The 16720-nt window shown below is 44.2% G+C and overlaps 1 protein-coding gene across 4 annotated transcripts in view; it reads left to right on the top strand.

The window, feature by feature from the left end:
* LOC145361697 (circularly permutated Ras protein 1-like) overlaps positions 1-16720 on the top strand; it is a 105246-nt gene that overhangs the window by 76730 nt on the left and 11796 nt on the right. For all 4 annotated transcript variants that reach the window (XM_080217613.1, XM_080217609.1, XM_080217612.1 and 1 more), the window contains 4 exons: positions 3516-3628; positions 8674-8785; positions 11581-11721; positions 12961-13054. In XM_080217613.1, coding sequence (XP_080073739.1) covers positions 3516-3628; positions 8674-8785; positions 11581-11721; positions 12961-13054 — 460 coding nt within the window. The remainder of the gene's footprint in view (positions 1-3515; positions 3629-8673; positions 8786-11580; positions 11722-12960; positions 13055-16720) is intronic.

The following is a 16720-nucleotide window of genomic DNA, read 5'->3' as shown; positions in this document are numbered from 1 at the left end:
TTCACTCAGAGGGTGGTGAGTGAATGGAATCGGCTGCTGTCTGTGGTGGTGGAGGCAAACTCGCTGGGGTCTTTTAAAAGACTTCTGGATGAGTATATGGGGTTTTATGGGATTGGGGGTTATAGATAGGTCTATAGATTGGTAGGTGTTGATGTGATCGGCGCAACTCGTGGGCCGAAGGGCCTGTTTGTGCTGTAGTGTTCTATGTTCTATGTTCTATCTGGGTTGAACTCCATCTGCCACTTCTCCTCCCAGTCTTGCATCCTATCAATGTCTCGCTGCAACTTCTGACATCCCTCCACACTGTCCACAATACCACCAACCTTTGTGTCATCAGCAAACTTGCCAACCCCTTCCTCCACTCTCTCATCCAGGTCATTTATAAAAATCGCAAAGAGTAAGGATCCCAGAACAGATCCCTGGGGCACTGCACTGGTGACCGACCTCCATGCAGAATATGACCCATCTACAACCACTCTTTGCCTTCTGTGGGCAAGCCAGTTCTGGATCCACAAAGCAATGTCCCCTTGGATCCCATGGCCCCTCACTTTCTCAGTAAGCCTTGCATGGGGCACCTTATCAAATGCCTTGCTGAAGTCCATATAAACCACATCTATCACTCTTCCCTCATCAATGTGTTTAGCCACATCCTCAAAAAATTCAATCAGGCTCATAAGGCACGATCTGCCTTTGACAAAGCCATGCTGACTATTCTTAATCATAATCATTATCTGAGGAAGGATGTCCTTGCTGTAAAGGGAATACAGTGAAGGTTTATTAGGCTGATTCCTGGAATGGCAGGTCTGTCATATGAGGGCAAACTAAATCGGTTAGAAACTTATAAAATTCTAATAGGGTTAAATAGGGTAGATTCAGAAAGAAAGTTCCCAATGGTGGGGGAGTTCAGAACCAGGGGTCATATTTTGAGGAGAGGGGGTAAACATTTTAGAACTGAGGTGAGAAGAAATTCTTCTCGGCGTTCCACCTTCACCACCCTCCCAGAGACGGCATTCCGCCTTCACCACCCTCCCAGGGCTGGCATTCCGCCTTCACCACCCTCCCAGGGCTGGCATTCCGCCTTCACCACCCTCCCAGAGATGGCATTCCGCCTTCACCACCCTCCCAGAGACGGCATTCCGCCTTCACCCCCCTCCCAGAGACGGCATTCCGCCTTCACCCCCCTCCCAGAGACGGCATTCCGCCTTCACCCCCCTCCCAGGGCTGGCATTCCGCCTTCACCACCCTCCCAGGGCTGGCATTCCGCCTTCACCACCCTCCCAGAGACGGCATTCTGCCTTCACCACCCTCCCAGAGACGGCATTCCGCCTTCACCCCCCTCCCAGAGACGGCATTCCGCCTTCACCACCCTCCCAGAGACGGCATTCCGCCTTCACCACCCTCCCAGAGACGGCATTCCGCCTTCACCCCCCTCCCAGGGCTGGCATTCCGCCTTCACCACCCTCCCAGGGCTGGCATTCCACCTTCACCACCCTCCCAGAGACGGCATTCCACCTTCACCACCCTCCCAGAGACGGCATTCCGCCTTCACCACCCTCCCAGAGACGGCATTCCGCCTTCACCACCCTCCCAGAGACGGCATTCCGCCTTCACCACCCTCCCAGAGACGGCATTCCGCCTTCACCACCCTCCCAGAGACGGCATTCCGCCTTCACCACCCTCCCAGAGACGGCATTCCGCCTTCACCACCCTCCCAGAGACGGCATTCCGCCTTCACCACCCTCCCAGAGACGGCATTCCGCCTTCACCACCCTCCCAGAGACGGCATTCCGCCTTCACCACCCTCCCAGAGACGGCATTCCGCCTTCACCACCCTCCCAGAGACGGCATTCCGCCTTCACCACCCTCCCAGAGACGGCATTCCGCCTTCACCACCCTCCCAGAGACGGCATTCCGCCTTCACCACCCTCCCAGAGACGGCATTCCGCCTTCACCACCCTCCCAGGGCTGGCATTCCGCCTTCACCACCCTCCCAGGGCTGGCATTCCGCCTTCACCACCCTCCCAGGGCTGGCATTCCGCCTTCACCACCCTCCCAGGGCTGGCATTCCGCCTTCACCACCCTCCCAGGGCTGGCATTCCGCCTTCACCACCCTCCCAGGGCTGGCATTCCGCCTTCACCACCCTCCCAGGGCTGGCATTCCGCCTTCACCACCCTCCCAGGGCTGGCATTCCGCCTTCACCACCCTCCCAGGGCTGGCATTCCGCCTTCACCACCCTCCCAGGGCTGGCATTCCGCCTTCACCACCCTCCCAGGGCTGGCATTTCGCCTTCTGGATGAAAAAGCTTTTCCTCACATCCCTCCCTAAACTTCTTGCCCCTCACTGTGAACCTATCTCTCCTCATGCCAGACCCTTCAACTAATAGGAAATGCAGCTGCCTATCCACCCTGTCCATGCCCCTCATAACCTTGAACACCTCAATCAGGTCACCCCTCAGTCTTCTCTGCTTCAGAGAAAACAACCCAAGCCTCTCCAACCTCTCTTCATAACTTAAATGTTCCATCCCAGGCAGCATCCTGGTGAATCTCCTACTAACAAGCCCTTCTGCCTTCAGACATCTGTGGACAAACATACCAAGGTCCCTTTCTTCCACAGAACTTCCTAGTGTCCTACCATTCATTGAATATTTCCTTGTTAAGTTACTCCTTCCGAAGTGTCTCACCTCACACTTTTCAGGGTTAAATTCCATCTGCCACTTATCTGCCCATTTGACCATTCCATCTACATCTTCTTCAAGACACTCATCCTCACTGTTAATCATCCATCCAATGTCATCTGCAAACTTACTAATCCTACCCCCACATCGTCATCTATGTCACTTTTTTAAATGACGAATATGACAGATCCCTGTGGTATGGCACTAGACACTGGCTTCCAGTCACTAAAGCAATCTTCTGTCACCAGCCTCTGTCTCCTACAATCGAGCCAATTAGTCAAATATCTGGAGTAGGCAGATTGTCTAAAGAGGAAAAATTGGACGGGATAGGCTTGTACCACTGGAGTTTAGAAGAGTAAGAAGCAACTAAATTGAAACATATGAAGTCTTGTGGGATCTTTTCAGTGTGAATGTGGAAAGGATGTTTCCTTTTGTGGGAGAATATAGAAGGTGGTGCCTAAAATAAGGGGCTACCTTATAAGACAGAGATGAAGAGAATGTTTTTGTCTGAGAGGATCATGAGTCTTTGGAACTCTATCCACAAAAGCTGTGGAAGGAGAATCTTGAAATATTTTTAACACAGAGCTGATAGGTTATTGATAAGCAAGGTGAGAATGGAGTGAAGGCTACAGTCAGATCATCCATTATCTTGTTGAATAGTGGAGCAGGCAAGGGATCACATGGCTTAACCTTTCTCCTATTTCTTATGAGCTTATCACCTTATTCCTTCATTCTGCACAAGGCTTTATTATTTATTTGTAATTGATTCTGTCCCAAGCACTAACCCTAAACCTAACACTGACCTTAATCCTAACACTAAGACTATTTTGTTTCTTGAAGGTACTTTAAATATGAAGATGATGTGAGCAGCAAAAATGTGAAACAGATTGGAAATGTTGTCAAAGACATGGAGATTACCTTTGAATTTGGAATAAAAGAATCCAATCTAGAGAGTGAGTATAGGTCAATCAGAATTTCAAGAGGTATTCAGAGACCGCAGTGTTAGGCTCTTTACCAGCAAGAGTTCCAGTGTGTTTTGTGGAATATCTTGTTATCTGCTGGAGAGAAGCCATATGTAGCAATGTTTACATCATTGTAAAAGTTATTGGGACAAAGTATCCTCAATGGGGGATTTACTACCTCAACTGCACCATCTGCTAATCAGTATCACTCCCGTGAAAACCAACCCAGATTTTTTTCATTGCTCCCATTGAATGGACTTTCCAACAGTTCCCATGTGCACCCCCCTCCCCGCCCTCCTTCACAGTGGCAGAAATGGGCTGCCCTTGGCCAATGGCTTCCCTATTGTTCACACCACCTAACCAGTGAGAGTGGCCAGAGTGTATTCATGGAAGTTCCTCATTCTTCCCCACCCCATCACCCTCACAAGCCGAGCTTAAGAGGAAGCAGCTAGAGATTGGGCTCTTTTATAGGTGGCATTGTACAATGAGAAAGGTCTAATTAACAAACTTGTTGTTAAGGAGACCTTGGGGAAGAGTGATTATAATATGATGGAATTTTAATGAAGTTTGATAGTGATGTAGTTCAAGTTGAAACTATAATCTTTAATCTAAACAGGAAACTGTGAAGGTACAAGAGGCTAGTTGGCTGAGGCTGATTAAGGAATTATATTAAGAGATATGATGATAGGAATAGCTAGCATTTAGCAAAGCAGAACCAAGAAATTTATAAAGAAAGCGAAAACAGAATATGAAATTAAACTAGCCAAGAATATGAAAATGATCTGCAAAAATTCTATGGACATGTGAAAATAAATTCTTACACAGGCCCAACATTTCTTCCCCCCCCATCTCTGGTATCAACTGAATGAATTTTCTCTGAACTGCCTCAAGCTCATTTAAATCCTTTCTGAATAAGGAGATGAAACCTGTGCACAGAAGTCTGGTGTTAATGGTCTTATTTATGAATAGATAGGTTTCCTTCCTGAGGCCCAGCCTCTGCCCAAGTTTGAAATTGTGCTTGCCTTTGAGTAGGTGGCTTCCTGGGGTGGGGTCACACTGGGATCCCACCTGTTCAGTTTTCTCCCCTCCCCGCCCCAGAGTTCACCTTGGTGGCAGGGGGTGAGGGGTGGGGGGAATTCTGCATTTATCTCCTTTCACAATTCTCCACTTTGTCTCATCAGCAAACTTAGCAACCATGTATTCAGTCCATTTCTCCATGTCATTGATATTGGACTAGGATTCCAGAGACCCAAATTTCAAATCCCAATCTGACAGATGCTGGAATATGAAATGAGTAGAAAATCTTGAATGGGAAGTCTAGTGATGATGGTTGTGATAAAAGTCACCTGGTTCACTGATGTCCTTTAGGGAAGGAAATCTGCTGCCCTTACTTGGTCTGGCCTAGCTGTGCCTCCAGATCCACTGCAACATGGTTGACTCTGAAATAGCTTAGCAAGCCAATCAGTTGTATCAAGCCACTAACAAATTTCAAAGGAATGAAACTGTACCAGCCACCTGGCATTCAACTAGGCACTGCCAACAAGAACAACAAACTCAGTCTCATTGATCCTGCAAATTCCTCCTTACTATCATTGAGGGGCTAAAAACTGGGAGAGCTGTCCCACAAACTAGTCAAGCAACAGCTTGGCACAGTCACTTTCACAGAATCATACCTTACAGACAATGTGCCAGACACCACCATCTTTATTCCTGGGTGTGTCCTGTCCCACTGGCAGGACAAATCCAACCAGAGGTAGTGGCACACTGGTATACAGCCCTGGGCATTGGGGAGTCTTCAACATTGACTCTGGACTACATGAAATTTTATGGCATCAATTGAAAGATGGACAAGGAGATCTCCTGCTGATTGCCAAGTGATGAATCTGTACTCCATGTTGAACATCACTTAGAGGAAGCGCTGAGGTGCCAAAGGCACAGAATGTGCTCTAGATGGGGTCTTCTATGGATACCACTCAGAGTGATGCAGTGGTACCAAAATAGACTGAGCTAGTCGAGTCCTAAAGGACATAGCTGCTAAACTAGGACTGTGGCAGGTGATGAGGGAACCTAATAAGAAGAGAAATATACTTTACCTCATCCGCACTAACCTGTCATGGATTTGATTTAATCTATTATTGTCATATGCATAGAACATAGAACACTACGGCACAAACAGGCACTTCGGACCACAAGTTGCGTCGATCATATCCATACCTACCAGGCCTATCTATACCTCTCAATCCCATTAAATCCCATGTACTCATCCAGAAGTCTCTTAAAAGACCCCAGCGAGTTTGCCTCTACCACCACCGATGGCAGCCGATTCCACTCACTCACCACCCTCTGAGTGAAAAACTTACCCCTGACATCTCCTCTGTACCTATTCCCCAGCACCTTAAACCTGTGTCCTCTCGTAGTGACCATTTCAGCCCTGGGAAATAGCCTCTGAGAATCCACCCTATCTATACCTCTCAACATTTTATAAACCTCTATCAGGTTGCCTCTTAATCTTCGTCTCTCCAGGGAGAAGAGACCTAGCTCCCTCAACCTATCTTCATAAGGCATGCCTCCCAATCCAGGCAACATCCTTATAAATCTCCTCTGCACCCTCTCAATAGCTTCCACATCCTTCTTGTAGTGAGGTGACCAGAACTGCACACAGTACTCCAAGTGGGGTCTGACAAGGGTCTTATAAAGTTTCAGCATTACCTCCCAACTCCTAAACTCAATCCCTCGATTAATGAAGGCCAGTACACCATATGCCTTCTTGACCACATCCTCCACCTGCGAGGCCGATTTAAGAGTCCTATGGACCCGGACCCCAAGATCCTTCTGTTCCTCAACACTGCTAAGAGTCCTGCCCTTGATATTGTACTCCTTCATCCCATTGGACCTGCCAAAATGGACCACTACACGTTTATCCGCGTTGAAGTCCATCGGCCACTTCTCTGCCCAGTCTTGCATCCTATCTATGTCTTGCTGCAACTTCTGACATCCCTCCAGACTATCCACAACACCACCAACCTTCGTATTGCTTCTTTCACACCATACAGACATTGTGTATCATTCATAGAGTACATAGGCGAGAAGGAAAGGAGGGAGTGCAGATGTCTTGTTACAATCATAGCTAGGGTGTAGAGAAAGATCAAGTTAATATAATTATTCAAAAGTCTGATGGCAGCAGAGAAGAAGCTGTTCTTGAGTTAGTTGGTAAAGATCTCAGACTTTTGTACCTTTTTGCTGATGGAAGACGGTGGAAGAGAGGATGTCCGGGGTGCGTGGGGAACTTAATTATGCTGGCTGTTTTCCCGAGGCAGCAGGAAATATAGACATCAATAGATGGGAGACTGGTTTATGTGATGGACTGGGCTTTGTTCATGACCCTTCATAGTTTCTTGTGGTCTTGGACAGAGCAGGAGCCGTGCCAAGCTGTGATACATCCAGAAAGGATGTCTCTGGAAAAAGTAGAGGCGTTGGTGGGTTTTCTTACCCATAGTGTCAGCATGGAGGGACCAGGACAGATTGTTGCTGATCTGGACACCTAGGAACTTGAAGCTCTCGACCATTTGCACTTTTTCCCTGTTATGTAGACAGGGGCATCCCTCCACTTTGCTTCCTGAAATTGAAGACTGACTCCTTTGTTTTACTGACATTGAGGGAGAAATTATTGTCCTGTACTCTGTCTCATCATTTGGCCACCCAGTTATAAGTATATAAGGAGAATAGTAATGGGCTGAGAACACAGTCTTGTGGAGGACTGATGTCAAGGATGATCGTGGAGGAAGTGCCTATTCTTACTGATTGTGGTCTGTGGGTTGGGAAATCTAGGATCTAATCAGTGGGAGGAGCCGAGCCTTAGGCAACGGAGTTTGAAGATGAGTTTTGTAGGGATAATGGTTTTAAAGGCTGGCATGGACAAGATGGGCCGAAAGGCCTCCTCTGTGCTGTAACTGTGCTGCAGCATGCTACGGTGCAGAGGGATCTGGGGGTCCTTGTGCACGAGTCGCAAAAACCCAGTCTGCAGGTGCAGCAGGTGATCAAGAAGGCGAATGGGATGCTGGCCTTTATCGCGAGGGGGATAGAATATAAAAGTAGGGAGGTCTTGCTGCAACTGTACAGGGCACTGGTGAGGCCGCAGCTGGAGTACTGTGTGCAGTTTTGGTTGCCGCACTTGCGGAAGGATATTTTGGCCTTGGAGGGAGTGCAGAGGAGGTTCACTAGGCTGATACCGGAGATGAGGGGGTTGGACTATGAAGAGAGACTAAATAGACTGGGTCTGTACTCGTTGGAGTTTAGAAGGATGAGGGGAGATCTTATAGAGACGTATAAGATAATGAAGGGGATGGATAGGGTAGAGGTAGAGAGATTCTTCCCGCTTAGAAAGGACAGCAGAACTAGAGGACACAACCTCAAGATAAGGGGGGGCGCAGTTTAGATCAGAGTTGAGGAGGAACTTCTTCACTCAAAGGGTGGTGAATCTCTGGAATTCTCTGCCCGTTGAAGTGGTGGACGCTACCTCGCTAAATATATTTAAGTCACGGGTAGATAGGTTTCTGATAGACAGGGGAATTAAGGGTTATGGGGAGCAGGCGGGAAAGTGGAACTGATCCACTTCAGATCAGCCATGATCTTATTGAATGGCGGGGCAGGCTCGAAGGGCTAGATGGCCGACTCCTGCTCCTATTTCTTATGTTCTTATGTTCTTAACTTTTCTCTTGCTCAATGGCTGTGAAGGCTTAGTCAAAGTCTGTGTTCAAAGTAGAGGTAGATTTCTAGATACCAATTACATCAAGGGATCTGGGGATAAAACACCTGTGAACTTGCCTCATATACAGTACGCATTTAGCTTGTTCAGGAATTATAATTCCTGCCTTTACACAGAAACAGTCCTCAGAAAATCAAATTGGTAAACCAGTCTGATCTAAGATCACTTGATCAACAGCTATTATCTGAAATCAAAGCAGCAAAGCGCAGTCAATGTGATATTTTAAACTTTTATAATTTTCAATACTTCAATCATCTTTCCTCTTCTTCAGAAATTCAGAAGAAGACTGCACTTCCCTTTCAACTTCAGATTGGCTTCAGGCTTCCAGATGGTAGATGCGCCTACAGAATTATCACCCAGGAGAAACCTGTAACAAATGACAGGTAACTGGAACTGAGTGCAAGAGCTATATAGTTCAATTGTTAAGTTGAATTAAATGCAATTCAATAATAAACTTCAATAGTTCACCTTAAACTGGAAATATCGACCATAATGCTGATTAACGACAGGTGGAAGCAGTTGCAAAGCTCAGATATGTAGAAGGTGAAGATAAAGAAGTAAAACATTCAGTCCATGCTGGCTTCACGTGCATAGAGTCCAAATAATATTTACCACCCAATTTCGATATTTTCTTTATTCCTTCTCCCCCCTTTAAAGCTAAGAGTTGGGTGAGAGTGTGAGTGGGCAGGGAAGTTGAGAGGAAAAGTTGTAAACAGATCTGGAAGTAGGAATATGAAGAATACAGGCCAGGGTGGAGGCAACTTAAGGTAGTTGATCATGAACCAAAGAAATTCTTAAACTCCTCACATTGGTGAGATGAAGAGGAACAAAGGAAGCAAGTTATAGGCAATGGTATGTGGCTGAGCTTGCCCTCCAAAATAATTTTCATAAAGGCAGGAATTGAACGAGGAAACAGGAATGCTACCTTCATTTTAGATGTTCAAGTTAAATCTGACAGGAGACAATCTGCATTTGTACTCCGGCCTGTAACTCTTAGGGAGGATTTTCCACTCCCATTTTCAGTGGGTGGAATCAGTAGTGGGAGCAGCAATTCCTGTGGGAAGAACAGTTGATGCCAGTGGTATTTTCTGTAGTATTTTTCCCACTCTCCCGTCAATGATGTCATGGGTCACCCAAGGTTAGATGGATTGGCTATGGGAAATGGGTGGCGTTTTGTGGGTAGGGCGAGTGTTGGGACTATAACTGAGTCGGTGCAGACTCACTGGGCCAAATGGCCTTTTTTTGCATTGTAGGGATTCTTTGATCCCCATTAGACTAAATTCAGATGTAATTATCAGGTCTTAGTGTCAGATCATCCCTACCAATATATTATCTGCTGTTTCCACTAATCAGCAAAACTAAAACAGGTTATGAATTTTTGAAATTCTCTACCCCAGACCTTTGTGGATGCTATATTGTTCAATACATTTTAAGGCTGGGAAAGGCAAATTTTTGGCTTAAAGAAATTAAGGGGTATTGGGAATAGGTTGTGGGGAGGGGAGTGGGGGGTGAATTAAGTTGAGGCCCAGGATCAGCCAATCATCGTGAATGATGAGAAAGCTTGATGGGTCATATGAACCTACCCCATTCCTATTTCTTGTGTTCTACAGGATTAATTATTGCCCCAAGAATATGGGTGTCAGAAGGTGGGTGGAGTGAAGTAGAGGAGAGAGGAAAATGGAGCAAAAAACAGAGGAATGAGGGGTGAAGGAGAAAGGAGATAGGAACAAGGTCCTGAGTAGTGTGGCTGAGACAGAGGAACGAGGGGCAATGTTCAAGGGCAACTTGTGGAAAAACTAATTTCTAGAAACTTGTGTAATTTTGCATCGAGATTGCTAATTACACTCGGAATGAAAAATCTATCTCAATATGCCATTGAGGTAACATCAGATACCATTCTAGCATTTTCTTTGTACTTGCACAGTCCTGCCTGTGTACCAGCACAACATTGTCCATATATCACATATACATAATAAGATATATATATATATATATATGAAAAAGGATTTGTCAAGTGTAGACATTTCACAGCATGAGCGCACTGCCTCTGTAATAGAGTGTACAAGCATGTATATTTGTTTCACTGTCCACATGGTTCTAATGTAACACTGCCATGTACCAGCATGATTCTATGTGCTACATTGTTGAGAGGGTTGGCTTATGAAGGAAAACTGAGTAAACTGGGACTATACTCATTGGAATTTAGAAGAATGAGGGGAGCCCTTATAGAAACATAAAATTATGAAAGGAAGTGAAGCAGGGAAGTTGTTTCCACTGGCGGGTGAAACTAGAACTAGGGGGTATAGCGTCAAAATACGAAGGAGCAGATTTAGGCTTGAGTTGAGGAGGAAGTAAAGGGTTGTGAATCTGTGGAATTCCCTGCCCAGTGAAGCAGTTGAGGCTCCCTCATTGGATGTTTTTAAGGCAGAGATAGATTTTTGAAAAGTAAAGGAATGAAGGATTATGGTGAGCGGATAAGTGGAGTCAAAGTAAGTGAGTCCTGAGTCAATCAGGTGACATGATGGCACAGTGGTTAGCACTGCTGCCTCACAGCACCAGAGACCTGGGTTTGATCTGTCTGGGTGGAGTCTGCATGTTTTTCCTGTGTCTGCGTGCATTTCCTCCGGGTGCTCTGGTTTCCTCCCACATTCCAACGATTTGAAGGTTAGGCTGATTAGCCATGTTAAATTGCTTCTTAGTATCGGGGAATAGGAGGATAAATATTGGGGTTTGTTGGGTAAGTTTGTTGTCAGTGCAGGCTTAGTAAGATGAATGACCTTCTTTTACACTGAAGGGATTGTGTGATTCTATGATTTAGGACTGAGATGTGGAGAAACTTCTTCACTCAGGTGAACATGTGGAATTATGTACCACAAGGCTGTGGAGGCCAAGTCTCTGAGTGTATATTTAAGAAGGAAATAAACAGATTTCTAAATTCTAAGGGTATCAAGGGATATGGTGAGAGCACAGGAGTGTGGTACTGGTTGGGGATGGAGTTTTGAGATACAGGATATTAGCTATGATGATATTGAATGTCTGAGCAGGCTGTAAGGGCTGGATGGCCTACTCTTGCTCTTACTTTCTATGTTTTATTTACCGTGTGTACCTATGTGGCAATGTTCATGCATTAGCCCTGACAATGTGGCTGAACAAGGTGATTTTTTAAATATATTTCCAGTGCCATTGTTAAAGACCACATAAACCTCAGCGTTCTACAGGTTCACACTGCCCAGATCAGTGCTCGCTTGGCAATGGAGGGCAGGATGCAGGATGCACAGAAGGAGGCTCTGGCTCAGAAGGAACTCATAGAAGAAATACTGTGAGTGAGACAACTTCAATCTTCTTGCACCACTGTGTATTCAGCAGCTCTTGGCAACTCGGGGCATTATTTTCTTTCAGGCATTCAATTCCTGATGTTGGAAGCGGAAGTGGACACTGTTTTGCTGTCTTTCTTTTTTTTGGTGCCCACACTGTAGTGAAAGTACTGCCAACAGACAAGGAATCCATTGCCGGAAGAAGTTTTTTACTGCTGAAATCCACAATCAGCTGACTGTGCGGCTGGCAAGAGCACCAACAGGAGGCTCCGCATCCTGGCTGGGTATTTGCTGTTCAGACCAGTGCCTGTCTTCCCTGGAGAAACAGCCTATGGCTCTGATACTGCCTGCTGCTGGAATTGTGGCCTCTGTTGTTGACCAGTGTTGTTGTTGACCTTTGTCCTCCTGCTGAAATATTTGTTTGTAACCCATTGTTCAATCTCCTGAATCCAATGTGAAGAAGGCAGACAGTGATATGGATTTTACCCAGAGCTGCTGAGAATTTCAACTCCTTCTATTGGTCATAAGCAAAGCTCCTCCCCCTTTCTGGAAACATATATGTATTTGGAGTTACTGCAAAAATGCTCATTACAAAGTTTGAAATAGAACTAGTTCCCTTCCACTCTCCTCAAATCATCTCAAATCACTGGTGGGAAATTTAAGATTTCAGTTTCCACTTCATTGAATCATCCCACCTGCTACATTTCCTGCTCTTGCAGGAAAAGCTTTTATAAACCCATCTTGTAGCCCTGTAAGATGAACTATACTTTGTAAATAATATCCAAATCATTGCAGAGTGTAGAATTCTAAGGATATGAAATGACATCTATAAATGTAAGTTTGTTCCTTTTTAATTCCTTACATCTGCTTGCTGCACCAGGAATGAAAACAATGACACATCTTCATGGATCCACATAAACCACCTTTCATAAACTAACTTTCCACCTTCTCCAGGAAAATTAAGGATTGGGAATAGATCTAAACCTGGCCAACAACATGCCTTTGATTTGATTTGGATTTGATTTATTATTGTCACATGTATTAGTACAGAGGGAAAAGTATTATTTCTCACACGTTATACAGACAAAGCATACCGTACATAGAGAAGGAAAGAAGAGAGTGTGGAATATAGTGTTATTGTCATAGTTTTCCACATCCTGTAAACAAAGTAATTAAAGAAAATACAGATTAAAGCTCATGCAATTAAGCCCAACAGTAATTGAAGAATTCTCTATTTTCCACAGAGCTGGAAAGAATGATTCAGAACAGGGGGCGATTTATGAAAGTTGGGTTCAGTCCATGTCCCCTATTTACGATGCCCTCAATTGTAAGGTACAGGTAATCAAGTTCATCATTTATTTTCTTGCTCTTTCCTCAATTTTCCAACAGTTACTCAGATATGTGAGTATCTTTTACAAATCCTGGAACAGTTGTGACAGTTCGACAAGCAGGATAATGTTTGTCCAGGCCAGATGTAATTCAGATTGTAACCTGTATTCTATGCAAATATCTATGAACAGGTGGGACTTGGGAGGACGAGGAGCTTTGTGTGATTCTCCATCTGTAACTATAACAGTAATTAACATTCATATTGGATGTAAATGAGGGAAGAAACTGGAATTGGACGCCGCCCATAACATTTCCCAGGCATGTCCATGAGAACTCACTGAGCATCAATGTTTTTTTTAAGGAGTCAGTCTGCCTTTAAAATGTGTATTTATTGGTAACTGAATATCATTACTAATGTATCCAACCAACTTTCTAATGATCAGATGTGAAAAGAATCCCAAATGAAAGAAAACAAATTATATTATACAGCTCACTGATATCGTATCAGCATTTACTAAGCCGGAAAATGGCTGCATAAACCCAGAACATATTGAACTGGAACAGTTGCTATGTTAGGACCCCAGTTGAGGTTACTACTGGAAAACACAGTAAGAAGTCTGACAACACCAGGTTTTAGTCCAACCTATTTATTTGATAATATTCTCACTAGCTTTCGAGGGGACAGCCTCTTCGTCAGGTGAATGGAGAGCTCTCCATTCACCTGACGAAGAGGCTGTCCCCTCGAAAGCTAGTGAGAATATTATCAAATAAATAGGTTGGACTAAAACCTGGTGTTGTCAGACTTCTTACTGTGTTTACGCCAGTCCAACGCCGGCATACCCACATCATGACTACTGGAAAAGCCAGACCCCAGAATGGAACTCAGCTTGATAGATCCTAATGTTTATTTATTTTTTGTTTAGAGATGTGGATGAACAAAGGGAGTCACAGGACTGCCTGTGATTAATTTTTTAAACAAGATTAACTGTTATACACAATTCCTTTACCCCAGTATACCTTTACAGTAATAGAAGAATTGTAAGGATAACACAAGTAATGAAATCTATTTTTTACTCTAATGTTCTCAGTAAGCACTCAGTTCATGTAAACCAAAAGGCAAACTGTGGTCAGACACATCACTCTGAGAACAAGTGACAGACGCTACCCAATACAACTTCTGTGGTTTCTCATTAAACCCTCCTAGTTGCTTGTCACACTGCGAGCCAATGCATCTCACTGGAATTCTTGATTTTCACACAAAGATTTCTAAACGCCACTCTCGAAATACACACTTGAATTCTTCTCCCAAACAACACTTTTTCTCATGTGCATTCACCAAGGATTCACCTTCAGGAATTTAACCTCTTCTTTCAGTATTTCTCTGACTAGGATTTCCACATGATTCAAGCTTCCACACAATCTCTCTGGTACCCATCCATGCCGACAGAATGTGACTTATTAATAGGCTGTATTAAGGTGTTGCAAAACTTTTGATTTACTTTGGATGTCTGGCTTCTTACCTAGTTGACTTTAAATCTGGTTCTTGCAGCTAAATTTTTAATGCAGAGCACTTTCGTTGTATTTTACTTAAATTTTCCTGAACTGCTCCTTGTTCAATTTCTTGTTCTTTGTTTTCCTCAGACATTATTTTTGTCCTATTTTTGAGAGTTTCTTTTGTTTTTGTTGATAAATCTGCTCTTTGCAGCTCCAAATGTTGAGATTCTTCTGGCACTGGCTTCCAACTAACTCAAAAGTTTTTTTCAGTTTCAGGGTGGCCCCTGGTTGCTAAGCAACTGCCTCGTTTTTTTTCTTTAAACCCTGTTTGCTTTCACACCATAAACCCTCAACACTATGCATGCGTCTAAGCCAAACTAAAGTCATTGACCCTTCTAAATACAGAAACATAAAATTAAGTTTACTTAAAGCTACATCTTATTTCTTATACGCACAAATTCAAATTTGGATTGTTTAAAATTACCTCTGTTTCCTGACAGCCATTATGCAAGATAAAATAACATCAGTCAATTTCCCTGTTGTTGCTCACTGTCCAATGATTTTGCCTGTAAAGGGCATGTTTGAGATATTTGGTGGATGGCAGTGAGTCTTTCTCCAGTTGAATAGCCTGCCAATATTAAACTACAAGCAAAACACTGCAGCTACTAGAAATCTGAATTAAAAACTGAAAATGCTACAAAAGTCAAACAGGTCTGACAGGATGTTTTGAGTCTACGTAGTTCTTGTTCAGAGCTGAAGAACAGTCACCCAGACTTGAAATACTAACACTTGTTTCTCTCTGAACACAAATGCTACCAAACCTGCTTAGTTTTTAAAATGTTCTGGTTTTTTAAATTCATTTGTGGGACATGGGCGTCGTTGGTTGGCCACCATTTATTGCCCATCCCTATTTGCCCTTGTTCAGAGGGGCAGTTAAGAGTCAACCACATTGCTGTGGTGCTGAAGCCACATGTAGGCCAGGCCAGGTAAGGACAGCAGATTTCCTTCCCTAAAGGGCACTAGTGAACCAGATGGGATTTTCTGACAATTGAGAATGGTTTCATTGTCGCCAGTAGATTCTTAACTCCAGAATTTTTTTGGAATTCAAGTTCCACCATTTGCCATGGTGGGATTTGAACCCAGGTCCCCAGAACATGAGCTGAGTTTCTGAATTAAAATCTAGCAATAATACCACTTGGTCATCTGTCTGGGTTCACTTGTGATGCATTTTTCTATTGAGATGTACTGGAGGATAAGATGTAACTCAATAAAAGATTTTAACAGGTGGTAGAAATATTTGTCATGGGAAACAGCTCAAAGTTTTTACACATCTCCTGGAACCAGCTGTCTTTTAGTTCTTCTTTTCATAGGATTTTCACATCACTGACTAGTCGTCTTGTAAAGGGCTGTTATCTTTCCCTAATTCCCTCGAGATAATGGTGAGTTGTTTTCTTGATGCAGTTCATGTGTTGTAGGAACACCTATAGTGCTTTTAGGAAGGGAATTCCTTGAATGTGACCCAGTGACAATGAAGGAACAGAGGTATGTTTCCATATCAGGATGGTGTGTGGTTTGGAGTGAAAATTCCAGGTTGTGGTGTTCCCATGTATTTGCTGCCATTCTCTTTCTAACTGGTAGAAATTGTGGGTTTGAAAGCTGCTGCTGAAAGAGCCTTGGTGAGTTCCTGTAGTTCACCTTGTAGATGGTTTGCACAGCTGCCACTGGGTGTGGTGGTAGAGGGAGTGACTGTTTGGAATGGGGTTCCAATCACGTGGGCTGCCTTGTCCTGGATGATGCTGAGTTTCCTGAATGTTGGAGCTGTACTTTTCCAGGCAAGTGGAGAGTATTCCTTTACACTACTGATTTTTGCCTTGTAGATGGTAGACAGGCTGTAGGAGACAGGAGTGTTGTTTACTTTTTTACTTCAGAGTTTCACAGAATTCCCAACCTCAGACCTGCTCTTGTATCCGTGATGTGGAGGTGCCGATGTCGGACTGGGGTAAGCACAGTAAGAAGTCTCAGAACACCAGCTTAAAGTCCAACAGGTTTATTTGGTAGCACGAGCTTTCAGAGCCCTGCTCCTTCGTCAGGTCAGTGAGAACTTCTGTTCACAATCAGGGCAAATACAAACAAAAACTCAATTTACAAATAATGGTTGGACCATTATCTTGTAAATTAAGT

Source organism: Carcharhinus amblyrhynchos, chromosome 35, assembly GCF_965287045.1.
Source record: "Carcharhinus amblyrhynchos chromosome 35, sCarAmb.v2.hapA, whole genome shotgun sequence".
In the NCBI taxonomy this organism is placed as follows: Eukaryota; Metazoa; Chordata; class Chondrichthyes; order Carcharhiniformes; family Carcharhinidae; genus Carcharhinus; species Carcharhinus amblyrhynchos.
The sequence above is the reverse complement of the archived record's forward strand: the minus strand, read 5'-3'. Positions and strand labels throughout refer to the sequence as shown.